Source organism: Nelusetta ayraudi, unplaced genomic scaffold, assembly GCF_046127955.1.
Source record: "Nelusetta ayraudi isolate G7.1 ecotype Tasmania unplaced genomic scaffold, CSIRO-AGI_Nayr_v1 ptg000075l, whole genome shotgun sequence".
Taxonomy (NCBI): Eukaryota; Metazoa; Chordata; class Actinopteri; order Tetraodontiformes; family Monacanthidae; genus Nelusetta; species Nelusetta ayraudi.
In genome coordinates, this window is record NW_027466125.1 from 2,033,253 (window position 1) to 2,046,383 (window position 13,131).

At 47.0% G+C, this 13,131-nt stretch overlaps 1 protein-coding gene and 1 long non-coding RNA gene across 2 annotated transcripts; both read left to right on the plus strand.

Moving 5' to 3' along the window:
• The first annotated feature begins 1,068 nt into the window (after positions 1-1,068).
• On the plus strand, positions 1,069-12,402 carry sh3bgrl (SH3 domain binding glutamate-rich protein like). The gene is made up of 4 exons (XM_076043540.1): positions 1,069-1,358; positions 8,637-8,822; positions 11,033-11,113; positions 11,527-12,402. The coding sequence occupies exons 1-4, from the start codon at positions 1,314-1,316 to the stop codon at positions 11,560-11,562; spliced, it is 348 nt and encodes a 115-aa protein (XP_075899655.1). The 5' UTR covers positions 1,069-1,313; the 3' UTR covers positions 11,563-12,402.
• Positions 5,069-7,429, plus strand: LOC142899776 (uncharacterized). The gene is made up of 2 exons (XR_012928807.1): positions 5,069-5,963; positions 6,187-7,429. It is a non-coding gene; the product is annotated as an uncharacterized LOC142899776 (long non-coding RNA).
• Positions 12,403-13,131: the final 729 nt, after the last annotated feature.

Below are 13,131 nucleotides of genomic sequence, written 5' to 3' on the forward strand. Positions count from 1 at the left end.
GACGCCATTCGAGGCTGCAGAGCACTTGGAATTTTTTGGAGCCGGCGATGATCTGGGGGTCTGCGCGAATGGCTTCTTGCAGGGAGAAGAGAGACTGGGAGGAAGCCCCCCTCTGCAAGAATGGCAAGGGGCTTGCGTTCGAGGACATGCGAGTGTGTGGAAGCGGACTTGGGAGGTGGAGGGGGGCTGAAAAGAGCCTCCGTGAGCAACTCAGAATACAGGCCCCGGCAACAGGCATCATACCCCGGCTGTTGGAGCCGTGCATCCTACGCTGCTTCACCCTAAAACACAAGGACTCACATCTGCTGCAGCGGCCGGACTGCTGCTGGTGGCTCTCACCACAAGCCCACCGTGATTCCAATATGGCGCCCTCTTCTCTCCGACACATTTTTTTTTTTTTTTTTTTTTTTTACTTGTCAGTCGCCTTTCCCTAAATTCGTTTCAGGAGAGGGGGGATAATAAAGCCGAGCGCCGCCTGCGAGAGACGCCTGCAGGGGGCCCAGTGAGTCTGTGTGATACACTGTGGCTGCAACAAGACGGCGCTTCTCCTTCTTGGCTGTGGCCGCGCACGCACAAAAAAGGCGCCCGCTTCGTGTTCCAAATCACAACACATCCCTTTGATTTTTTTTTATTTTTTATTTTTTTATACATTAACATGAATTTAAAAAAAACACTCCCAGCATGCAACTGGCGCATCCAAAAACTGACCTAAAACACCTGCAACCGGGCTGCCGGGGGAACAATGGGGGCTGCAGCCAGACAATGGGGAGCTGGGTGGGGGAGGGAAGGGGTGGAGGGTCGATACTGAAAATATTCAGACAATATAACCCCGTTGTTTCGCCGCCCCGCCAGGCCTATCGCCTGTCCGTGCGTACCGTGCGTTGTAAACGACGACGACGTGGACGTGTCTCCCGCTCGACGCGCACGCCGCGGAGGGAGGCAAAGAAAAGGGGGCCGAAGGAGGAGGATCTAGAAATGGGCGGGGAGGAGGCGCACACACAGAGAAAGAGAAAGGGAGAGAGGGAGGAGGGGAATGAGGAGGAGGAGGAGGAATGCAAAGAGCTCCATCCAACAAGCGAGCAGCAGAGGACAGGGGCATTTGCGCACACAGTCTGCGCTGCCTTCCACGGACGCCGCCGCACACACAGCAACCCTGCACAGCCAACAGCCAACAGGAAGTTCGGCTGCTGAGGTTCCGCCGCGAGAGAGAGAGAGAGAGAGAGAGAGAGAGACTGCAGCAGCACGGAGCGAGGAGGACTCACTGGAGGAGCGTCGCTGCCGAACTCGTGTGTGTCTGCATCCCGGATTTCAATATGGTTATCAAAGTGTACATAGCATCGTCCTCCGGATCCACCTCGGTAAGGCTCTTGTGATTTTTTTTTAAATTGTACTATTTTATTTTTTTTATTATTATTTTCCCAGCTATGCGTGGATGTGTGCAGCAGCAGCAGCAGCAGCAGGCGCTTGTCTGGCGTTTCGCAGGAGAACCGTGAACTTTTAGTGAACTGGCCGACGTCCAGGTGGTCAGTCTGTCAGTCTGGAGGGGGCCCAGCCTGCAGCCCAGTCACCCTAAAGGCCTTCTGCACCCGGATATTCCTTCTTCCTTCTACTTCATCTTAGTCAGCGCTTCCTGTAACTTTGTCTCACTGTTCAGAGGCTGAGAAGAAGTTTGATAGTGTTAACCAAGTTCGCTGTTTCAGAGGCACTGTACTCCCTCGGATAAGATGAGAGGGCCACCCACTGTTGACAGTTGGTGGTTGAAGAGTCATGCAAAAGAAGAAAGGGAAAAAAAACAGCAAAACAGAAATTCCAGTTTTGATCCTGTATAAATATTTGCTCTGTCACCTCGTGCCTATGCTTTGAGACTTGAGTTGCGTGTTGTTGCCTTCAAGGCCCTGCAGCCTGGACAGCTTCTCCCAATTTGCCAGGCAGTTTATTCCGTGGAGTGCAGAGGAATGACTGTGATGCAATTCTCCAGGGCCGCCCTCTCAGACCCGCAGCTGCAGCCGCTCAGAACACTCAGGCTCTGTTGAGGAGGTCCAGATTTTGGTGAAATGTGTTCTGGAAGTCTAAAACTTTTACCATCAGTCAAGTTTCTAAGCCAACCTGGCTGTGAAATGCAGCAGAATGACAAACAGCAAACAGATATACGAGTATATTGTGAACTTGGTGTTGGTAGCTGCACCCATGACTGCAGAGTGAGGAAGTGAAGCTGCTAGAGGCCCACTGGGTGTTGCCACTGATGTTGTGTGTCACAATTCCCATCACTGTTTCAGTACACGCCGCTGCACCGCTCTCATGGCCCCGGCTGTAATTGATATTTTTGCAGAAGCCTCAGCCGGGCCCTTCCAGAAGATGGCACTTCCTGTTAGCTCGGAGCAGCACTCAGAGTTTTGAGTCAGCGATGCTTGGGCTGCTGGCTGTGCCGGAGCCGTGCCTGTCTGGCAGAGTGCTTCACCTCTCATTGATCGGCTGCATGAGACTCCGCTTATAAAGTGGATATGCTGATGGGCTCTTTTCAGTGCTGCACAGACACACACACACTCACAGCTCACATTACCATCTTCACTTCACACCTATTTTTTTTTTTTAAAGTTGCAAGAAGAACAGGACTTTTGTCGATTATGTAATCTCTCGCTCTGCTCCGCTTTCTTCAGACTTGTGGGTTTGTGGGCCACAGAAAAGTTTCCCCCTTTCGTGCGTCTCTGTCTTCTATTTAAAGTCAAACTAAAAGAAAAAAAAACAAGTGCAACCCAGCCCTCTTCAAACTAGCAGTTTCAGTTGCACCAGTGGTTGCACAAACAGTGTGGTAGCATTCCTCCCTGTCCAGCAGTGTCTGCTGCTCCGTTAATTGTTGCAGTCTAGTCCATCATGTGAGCGTGGCATCAGCCCAAGCAAGTGGGAGTCTTTCAACAACAATGTTGGAATGCTTTCTGCTCCGGGTGAGGAGAGGATTCCAGGTCGGCAATCCAATCCAAACACTCTGGAAACTAGCTGTATCAAGACCGACTTGACTTGACAAGCTGTTTGCATCAGAATTATTCACAGCGATCTATTACTTTTGCTGGGACGCTGTTCCTTTTTGTCATCCCGCTAATAGATTTCATGTGGCATATATTTTTGTATGAAAGCCGGGTTTTTTTTTTTTTGTGACTGATGGTGGCTCTTTGTTGCAGCAGCAAGGCTGGTAAACATCTGCAGATTTTAAAGGTTTCGTGGAATGTAATCCTCCATTCTCAGCGCAAGCTAGTTTGCAGAACTTACTCATGTGAAGAAGCCTGTTTTTGTGGTCACAAATAACAAAGAAGTTAGGATATTTCTCCACCACTGGTGGGTTGAGGTTAGCTTTGTATGTCAATATGGTTTAGTTAGTGCAGAAACATCCATCCACCCCACAAAGAGTCCAGACAAATTTATTTTGGAAGGGGCGCAATGAGTGATTGGATGAACCTTCTGTTTTATCACATTGAAACAGACCAATCAGATTGGTTTTTGCTAGTGTAGTCAGGACTCTACAGCTCGAGGGTTATCATTGGTGTAAATAAAGGAATCTGTAGTGTGTTGCACACACCAAAGACTGTCTGGAGTGAAGTGAAGACTCCTTTACCACCTAGTACAGCTTCCACTGCTGCTTTTGTCACTGTGCATTTAGTGCAAAAATGCCATGAAGTTCTTTTAAGCAGCACCTACACTCACATTTTTCTGCTTCTATTTTCTGCCTGGCCTTCAACTGGGGTGGATTTTACTTCCTGCTTTTGTCACAGCTAAAAGGTAACCGATTAGAGAGAATGAAAAGGTTCCCTGTTGGAGGTTAGCTGATGACTCAGTGACATTTGAGGGGAAAAAAAGGGGATCTTAAAAATCCAGCTGCTGTGCGAAAATGCGTGGAACAAAGTCTTCACCTGTACACGCGTATGTATGAAATCCAGGACAGGGAAACAACAACAACAACAAAGAAAAATAATTACTTTCACTAGTTAGCATGACATACATCTTGGTGTTTTCGCCTTTTGCCATCGATGTTCCCGCCCACTCCTTGTCTGACCCTTGACCTGAACTAGTCCTCAGTCAGAGCTGACTTCATCGTGCCTCTCCACCCAGTAATGAGAAGCAGAGCTGCCTCACCCTCGCACTAAAATGGTGCTGTGAGAACTCTCCCCAGAGACCTCCAGTGTTACCTTCAAGGGCCTTTTGGAAAGATTAGGTCACTCTGCATTCACACTCCCTATCCTTAAGTTACCTTGAGCTGTGAAGAGCACATGCGCCTGGAAACTTCCAGAGAAAAATAGAATTTACCTCTGCACCTTGTTTTGCATAGCTCTTTGCTTACCAGGCGGCCAGATTTGAATGCCAAACTGGGCTTTTCATTTGAAAATGCACTGATGTAAATGAGCACGCATGCGGCGGGCCTGCAGACTTTGACCCGGGGATGACTACACCGTGACAAGTGAACTGTTGGCTGACACCACTGTGCTATTGCTGCCCTTGTTTCCCTTCATACACTGCAGACAGACTATTGTTCCACTTCCTTATTGCCTCCATAAACATACTACCAGTCTGTATTATGGCTGCAAAAAGTTTTTCTATAAACAGGGCAGAGGAAGGACAGTCTACGACGTGCGTGATCAGATAGCAGAGATTTATTTCCCTTTATCTTTTCTTTTTTTTCCCACCTTTGGGCAGCCAGTAAGGAGAGGCTGTGTTTTAACGCTAAGTGAGCTCAGGGTCTGGTGGAGGCCGCCAGTGCTGCTAAATTGAGAGTGAAGTTCTTAAATGTCTGTTTAAACGACAAAAGGCTTTTATCCTTTTAACCCTTCCAAACACACACACACACACACACACACACACATATACAGTATACACACCCACCGGGCCAGGGTTGATTAATGTTTCCTTTAATCCACACACTGCTGAGCTCCCTGTGTTTTAATGTTGGAAGACTGAAACATTACAAAGTCTAATTGAAGAGCTCTCTCTCTCTCTCTCTCTCTCTCTCTCTTTCTCTCTCTCTCTCTCTCTCTCTCTCTCTCTCTCTCTCTCTCTCTCTGTCTGGACAGAAGTACTAAATATGCACGCTTCCTTTTCCGTGCCACAGAATTGACCCCAGCCGTGACGCGGGATCGGTCTTTGGACCATGCAGTCTTTGCTGTATTGATCCAAGCCTGTGTTTCAGATACGTCCGATCAATTTCCTCCATTAACAGGCAACCGCTGCCCGAGTTGAAGCCTCTTTCATGGGATTGATTTTGTCTGGGTCCGATCTCATGGCCCACCACTGTTCTCACTTGATGACACACACGTCTGCACTGCACTGGATTTCCTACTTTCGTAATTGTTTTTAGTGGTTTGTAACACTGAACAATTGCAACTCGTGGTCAAATCCTAAAGCAAGGGGACTGATTGAGAAAAAATGCTGCATTGTCAGGCTGCATCTTCTTTGTGACGCTGAGACTGCTTTGTTTCTGTCTCCTTCCAAAATTTGTAGAGGCTATAACGAAACATCGGTTTTAGCAGGAAGCTAAAACAGGGTGTTTTTGCAAAAGACGGTGAGCAGAGGGCTAAATGCACTGCTTTTTGTTTGTTTTTTGAAGGGTCTCTAGAGTTCTTTTAATTAATTTCATTTGTGTGAAGCTGCTCCACTGCAGTCCAAGATGGAAAATAAATATCTTAAAATGGCTAGTAAACATTTAACTTAATATTTTGTAATGTTTAAATAGTCCTTTTAATGTTGGCGCTGAGGTAACGACACACATCCATGTTATCATTACTGGTGACCCCTGGCCAGTGTGACAGTGACTCAACTAAATTTCACTGCACTCTCCTCAGCAGATCTCGAGAAAAATGACTTTCATTGTCTTGTTGCTAGCACATAGCTCAAAGCCTCTCCGATGTTCGTGGCCAATCCACTGCAGATAAAATCTGTGACAGGCACTTTCTGTCTTTGCATTTTATTCAACGCGTACAGTGTTTATGTTTGCGTGCCAAGGCAAAGCTCAAAGGTGTTTGTGGAAGAGAGCATGGATCGGATGGTGAAAATCAAATTTCAGGATCTCACTGAGACACTTTGAGGCTCTCCCGGTGTGAGCCGAGGGCTGAATTCCCACATTTTTAGCGAAACAGACAAAAAAGAAAACAATAGTAAGGAGAGTGGTCGTAGTAGTAGTAGTTGTAGTCATAATAGCAGTAGTTTTTTTTGTTCGTTTGTTTTTTTTACGACCGCCTTGCTTGAGATATCAAACAGGCAGTGAAAGGGGCTAACTAACAAAGGGGAAAGCTGAACTGTCCCCGCGCAATTAGAGTAGGGGGCCAGATGACGTGTGGCCAGTTCGCCCTGCAAATTAATTTTGCTTGGCAACAGTACAATGCAGGACTTGCTGGAGGGAAGTGGCCCGAGTGCACATAAAGACAGAGGGGAGGGCGAGAGAGGAGTTGGATGGCTAGGTTTTAATGGCCATTTTAGCCCCTCGGAGAAAGTTAGCTTGTGTTGATTTAGGGGGGTCAGGGAACTTAGCTCGGCGAGCGCTACGCTAACGTGAGTCAAACTGGAAAATCAGATTAACAGTGTTTTTGAAACGGTGCCAGTCTGATCCGACGGCCTTCTGCTCCCGTTTGCACTGATTTCACCGGTGGAACCACTGGCCACTGTGCCCGTTGGCGGCTAATCTGCTAGCATTGTCGCCGTCCTCATTTGCACAGGCCCGGCCAGCACCGTTCCAGCAGATGGCTGTTAAATAATCCACCTGTCGTGGTGGGAGGAGTCCTCCCTCCAACCGCTCTGTTTTGACAGGAGGACAATAAAATGACCACAAAGGCTGCATGTTTCCCCTGCGAGCTGGCTGAGTTTGATTTTTGGTGCGTGAAACTGTGTGTGTGTCTGTGTGCAACCAAGCAGCATGTGTGTGTCTGTGTGTGTGTGTGTATGTGTGTGTGTCTGTCTGTCTCCCTTTGCAAAGCGCGCCTTATTTGGTTTGTGTTTGACCAGTTACCTCCCCACGAGTCCCAGAGGAGCTCTAGTTTCCGTCTGGCCTTGTAGGGCCATCCTCCCTCTGGTGCCAGCCCACCAGGCTCCCATTGGTCGGCCGCTTCACGCACTCCATCGCTCGCGGCCATACAGATGGGGGTGGGAGAGGGAGCGACATATTAATCAGACAAAATGGTTCTACTTTCTTTTCTTTTTTTTTTCTTCCTTCCAGAGCTGATGTACTTCCTGTCAGTTGGCAGATTGTGGTGGCACAGGAGGGAGACGCTAGTCACTGTGGTTCACTTTTGGGACTGTGGTACATTTTAAATACAATCGTATCTGCATTACAATCTCTGAGCCAGACGGACAGACATACAGACAGACTCCAACATGTGGGCAACCAATACAGTCTCTTGCAAAAAAAAAAAAATTAAATAAAGATAAAATAAGGCTTTCGCAGACCTTAAAATCAATGGTTTGCGACACTCAGTCGCAAGTCCAGTGTATAGAATTTGGCTTGATTTATGATTTTTATATTGGTAAAAGCTTAACACACAGCCTATAAATACATTAATAAAAGTGTATACTTGCAGTATATTGAAAGTAATTTGGTTTCCCTACCCTTATAATGGTTCTTATGTGTGTGTATATATATATATATGTGTATATATATATATGTGTGTATATATATATATATATATATATATATATATATAAGAATATACTGTAGAACAATAAGGGTCTTGCTCCTAGTTAGCTGCCATCTTGCACTACTGTACTTTTAAGTAGGCTTGCCTGACATTGCTCTAAATACGAAACACGCTGTCAGGTGGGCTTCCTTAAATACCAGGCTTCCTTAAACATTTTACACCATAGGTGTCAAACTCTGGCCCGCGGGCCAAATTTGGTCCGCAGTGTAAAAGGAAATATTTAATGCATACTACAGATGGCCCGTCAGTATTATATAGCACATTTACTGCTAATACTTCAAATCCCAGAATGCCTTGCTGGTACTCAGGCAGACCACTTACTTTAACACTATAAGCAATATTTTTGAATGCAAAAAACAGACATAAGATTGAATTTACATTTAATTTATTTTCATGTGTTTTTTGTTTGAAATTCAATTTTGCATGTGTGCAATATGAAGTTATTTATTGTAGTCTCAAGCTTTGCTCGATCCATAGTCAGTGTTAAAGCAAAACCTGTCTGGGTCCATATAAAGAGGTTCACTGTTTAATTTGGAGGAAGATTTTTTCAATAATTATCAACGTTGGCCCGCGACTTTTACATTTCGGCACCACTGTGTGTTTGAGTTTGACACCCGTGTTTTACACACTGGACCTTTAAAGAAGCAGGGTGCAGTTCTCCATATTGGCATTTTCACAACGTCCGTCCCTCTTTGTCCCTGCCGAGGCTCATCCCCAGCACTGTCCCCTTGCTTCGGTCACTAGTCTGCAACCAGCCGGTAACTTGGTAACAGAGCAGCAGAGGACCTCCGCGGTGGTGTCTCTCACAACATGCACAAAGTGTCCTTATTTTTACTTGAGCAGACCGATGGCAGTATGGTGAACCGGACGGTTGGGTGGGTGGAACCTTATGCTTCCGCAGAAGGCCGACGTTAACGCCTGTCTAACCGACGACTTCCTCCCCGGCTCTCCCCTCTGCACACACAGATCAAGAAGCAGCAGCAGGACGTGATGGGCTTCCTGGCGGCCAATAAGATCGAATTCGAGGAGTGTGACATCGCCGCCGACGAGGAGAACAGGAAGTGGATGAGGGAGAACGTCCCCGAGGAGTCGAGGCCGGCTACTGGGAACCCCCTGCCACCGCAGATCTTTCATGAGAGCAAATACTGTGGGGTAAGGAACACACACACACACACGCATGCATATACAAATCCACAACACTGTGTGTGACGACGAACAGCAAAGGCATCATGCTGATGAACAAGTGAAAGCATTGAGAAGCTAAAACAGCCCCGAGCTGCAGATGTAAACGGAGCTGGAAGTGCAGAGTTAACACGTTGCTACAGGACATTCACACCAAAGACTCTCTTAGCAGCAAGAAGTACACAGAGCCGCCCTCTCCGCAGGCCCCACACTACACAAATATTAGCAGGGTTTTAGGAAAGTCAGGAAAATAAAATGCAAATTGCTGAAATTTGCTTTTCGCTGTCCGCGACTGACTGAGGAAATATTTGGAGGTTGTTCATGGTGATAAACACGAGTTGGCGCAATTTTCCCTCTCGTTCATTTTTTGTCAGTTACCCCTGCAGAAGACGAGGGTGTGGCCAGGGATGAAGGCACTGACACATGGTGCTGCTCTGTTGTGTATTTGTGTTGTGTGCTAATTTTAGGAATGGAGCCTATTGTCTTGACTTCACATGTCAATTATCAATATACAATTACAATCTATTTCTATAGGCCCTTGTTTATTTACTTTTTTACTTTATACTGTTTTGCACTATTTTAGGTTATTTTTATATGCTCTGTTCACTTTATTCTTGTTTGCCCTATCTTATGGCTGTTGTAACACCTAAATTTCCCCGTCGTGGGACGAATAAAGGTTTATCTCTCTCTCTCTCTCTCTCTCATGCACCTTGTGTTGCCACTTCCGCCCCCTTCTGCTTTACGAAAGCACTTGAAAATGGCGCGTTTGTTTTGTTTTTTTTTGGTTTAATGAAAGATAAAAATAAGTTGCAAAAATGTGGGAAGCACCGCAGATTTTTTGAATAGCTTATAGAAAGAGAGATACGTGTTAGGTTTTGTGTGCTTGTGCTTTTATTTTTTTTAAATCTTGGCACCACAGCTGTGACACAGAGGAAGGGAGTCGGCCTAAAAAGCAGGCGGCGTCAGTTGACGTCGACGTGTTTGGCAGCTGGCACGAGCTGCACTTCCAGCTGTGAGGAGCAGCGAGGAACGAGCTGCCGCAGCTTCTGCTGTCAGTGTTTCAAGCTGCAGGCAACCCGTGTTAGCTGCCAGGCCCCTGTGTGTCAGCTGACACTGGCCACAAACTGGGAGCCTGCTGCCTCTCTGCCAGGGCTCTCTGGAGGCTGATGCTAACTGCGATGAGATGGGGACGCTGTGCATTGTTGCAGAAGAAGAGCCTGCTGTTTGAACTGGCCATTCAAACTCAACCGCACCGCTTTCTGCTTCTCCAGAGGCCATTAGCAACGTTTGTTCCTGTCCGGATGAAAAGCCCCGCAAACAAAGCAGACGTCTTTCTGTTTTTCTAAGTCGTTGAATCGATTCAAAGGCATCAATTAAAAAACAAAACATAAAGCAAAACAGAAAACATTAACTCGAAGTTAGGGGTGAATCTAAAGAATAATGATTAAATAAACCACCTTCACCATGCTGTTCACTGTGCGGCTCTGTTATGGATTGATATTTTTTGGAAATTGATGCAAGACTTAAAACAGACAAAATGAAAACGATAATAGAAAGCTTAAGATTACATGTGGGTACATAATGTGTAACATATCGCGGGTGGAGTAGCAGTGATTTACATATACAACTGGGTCCAGATGTGCTTTTCAGCTTGTTCAGCTCCCGGTCGCCAGTCCTGCCCCTGCACATGCAATCCGCTCCCACTGGAAAAAGGCCTCGAGCTCGAGGTCCGCTTCACTGCCACAGTGTGCAGCTTGACCGATCTCTGGGAGTGGAAGCTACTCAGGAGGGTGGACTCTGTTCAATGTCACCGAGAACGGGATTTCTGCAGCTATTTGTAATGGCACCAATGCGTGTGTTGACGAAGAAGGAGAAAAAAAAAGTGCAAGTCAGAGCAGCGGATCAAGAACGAGAAGCACTCTGGGTCATGCGCTCATAGGCGAGATCCTCCTATCAGATTTGAGCAGCGAGGCCTGTCGCTAGGCAGAAAGAAGAAGAAGAAGAAGAAAAAAAAAGCGGTTTTGGGAGGGGATTGCATGATCAGATTGTTGCCCTCAGGCGCTGGTCCGATGGCTGGTTTGCGTTTTTTTTATTTTTTTTATTTGGCTCCTCGGGTCATGTAAATCATTCATCCGGCCACCAATCAGCATCTCCAGTTCTCCCCCTTTTGTCTTCTTCAGAACTACGAGGCCTTTTTCGACGCCAGGGAGGACAACGCCGTGTACGCCTTTCTAGGTCTGACCGCTCCTCCAGGCTCAAAGGTACACACACACACACACACACACACACACACACACACACACACACACACACGCCGAGATGTGCTCTTTATCAGAGTGAGCAGCATTCCACGGGCCGAGCACGCTTCCTGCAGCAGCGGCTTATGTGGCCCAAACACACATTTTATCCCACACTGAGATTTCCATACAGAAAACACACATTACGTAACACATCTGTTCGGGGGATGGGGGTGGGGGTGGAGGGGCTCTCTCTTCTGCCTCCCCTCTGCCAACGCTGGAACTGCAGGGAGTTGGGCCAGTTCCCATAGAAACAGAGGGGTGGGGATGGGGGTGGGTGGGTGAGGGGGGGGGCGTTTCCTCCGTCGCCGTGGCACAGGATGCATCAACCAATATCCTCCATTTTAATAGAGCACCTCCTTGTCTGCTCCCTGCAGGAGGCCGAGGCTCTGGCCAAGAAGGAGCAGCAGTAGCAGCGTCTCCGTCGCTTCCTCCTGAGACCCTCAGGCCTTTTTCCCAGAACCAAGACCAACCTGGACCCAGACTGACCTGGAATCGATCCAGGAGGGAAAAACAACTACAACTGCATTTCACTCACTTATGGATTTTCAGTATAACTGTATTCTTTTTTTCCCCCCGCAATCTGTTTCTCAGCTGTGCCTTGTCAGCTGTAGTGAAGGGAGGCGCCGAGGTGGAGCGTCATTTTGGCTTTTACAGACGGCTCCGCCACCTTCCCCGTAACCTCAGCCCCGCTATCAGCCTACTGGCAACCACCGCGTCTCATCCGACCCGACACAGGCAGGGAGGTGTAGCCTCGTCATCACATCGATCCACAACGTAGACACTTGTTGTAAATTGTAACGTGGCCGTGTCGGCGTCCTCCACGTAGAAAAACATTGTCGTCACGGCGAACCTTTAGATGCTCACAGTCTCTGTCACCGAAAGCAAAGCACCTTTTTAGAAGAAGTGGAAGAAGAAGAAGAAGAAGAAGTCAGTGATCGCACTCCGTGTACAATCTATGTTTCGTGTACCTTTGTGTCTTAATGCTGTTTCGATAGAAAACTTTTTTTACAAGAAGTTGATGTATGTTTAAGAAGAAAAAAATGAGAACCCTTGCCAAAATTTCAACCCTAGAGGGATGCAAACTCTTTTTTTTTTGTCATTATTTTTTCGTGTGTTTTAGGGGAGCTGGACAGCTGTTTTGTTTCGATAGTCCGTAAACATCCTGTTTGGTGTTCTGATGGTTAATCCCTGTTTGACATAATCTGTCCACAACTTCCCCAAAATGGAATAAAATATGTCTGCAAAGGAAAGCGGCTGCCTGGCTCCGTGTCGTCCTTGGTGGGACTTTCCAGTGTTGCACTTGCTGTCATTCTAGGAAATAAAAACGCACTCACACACACACACCCACAGAGCAAATCATGTATATTTACATATTATGAGAGTAATTGGTCTCATGTCTAAATCCACCATGCTGGTTCATCTTTAATGCAACTGTTTATAGTATAGCGATTCACTCTGAAATAGCTGTTTTAAATAACACATAAATAAGAGGACTAATCCAGATGACATTACATCCGTTTTCTATCTGGCAGGGGGTAATGACGTCTTTCTGAACTGCCTCGGTGTGACGGCAGGGCCACGAGCCCGGTCAAGTCAAACTGAGTCACCAATCAGCGCAACGTGCCAACATGACTGTGGGAGGAAGTTGAAGTACTCGGAGAGAAACGGCGACAGCAGAACATACACACTGGACACAGAAAGAGCTGTTGCCTCCCAGTGAGGCTATAGTGCTAACCATGCTAATCTTGCTAGCCTTCAGAGGCGTACAAGCGTACCGAGAAAAAGAACGATACCACCACCCTAAAGAAAGTAAAATGAATTCAAGCTGTTGATTGTGACTTGATGATGGGCCTCCTGACCACGTTGAAAAACATGCAGAACCTTCATTTATAGCAAAGATGGACCATCGGTGCAGCAGAAATCTCCCCACACAAAAAAACTTCCCTTTTGTCTAAAGTTTGCGTCTCTGCAAACGACTG

Bases quoted from the DNA above. Each gene is read 5' to 3' on its own strand.
- sh3bgrl (XM_076043540.1), top strand. From the start codon at position 1,314: ATGGTTATCAAAGTGTACATAGCATCGTCCTCCGGATCCACCTCG. The intron at 1,359-8,636 runs GTAAGGCTCTTG...CTGCACACACAG, and splicing joins CGTCCTCCGGATCCACCTCG to ATCAAGAAGCAGCAGCAGGA. The intron at 8,823-11,032 runs GTAAGGAACACA...TGTCTTCTTCAG, and splicing joins ATGAGAGCAAATACTGTGGG to AACTACGAGGCCTTTTTCGA.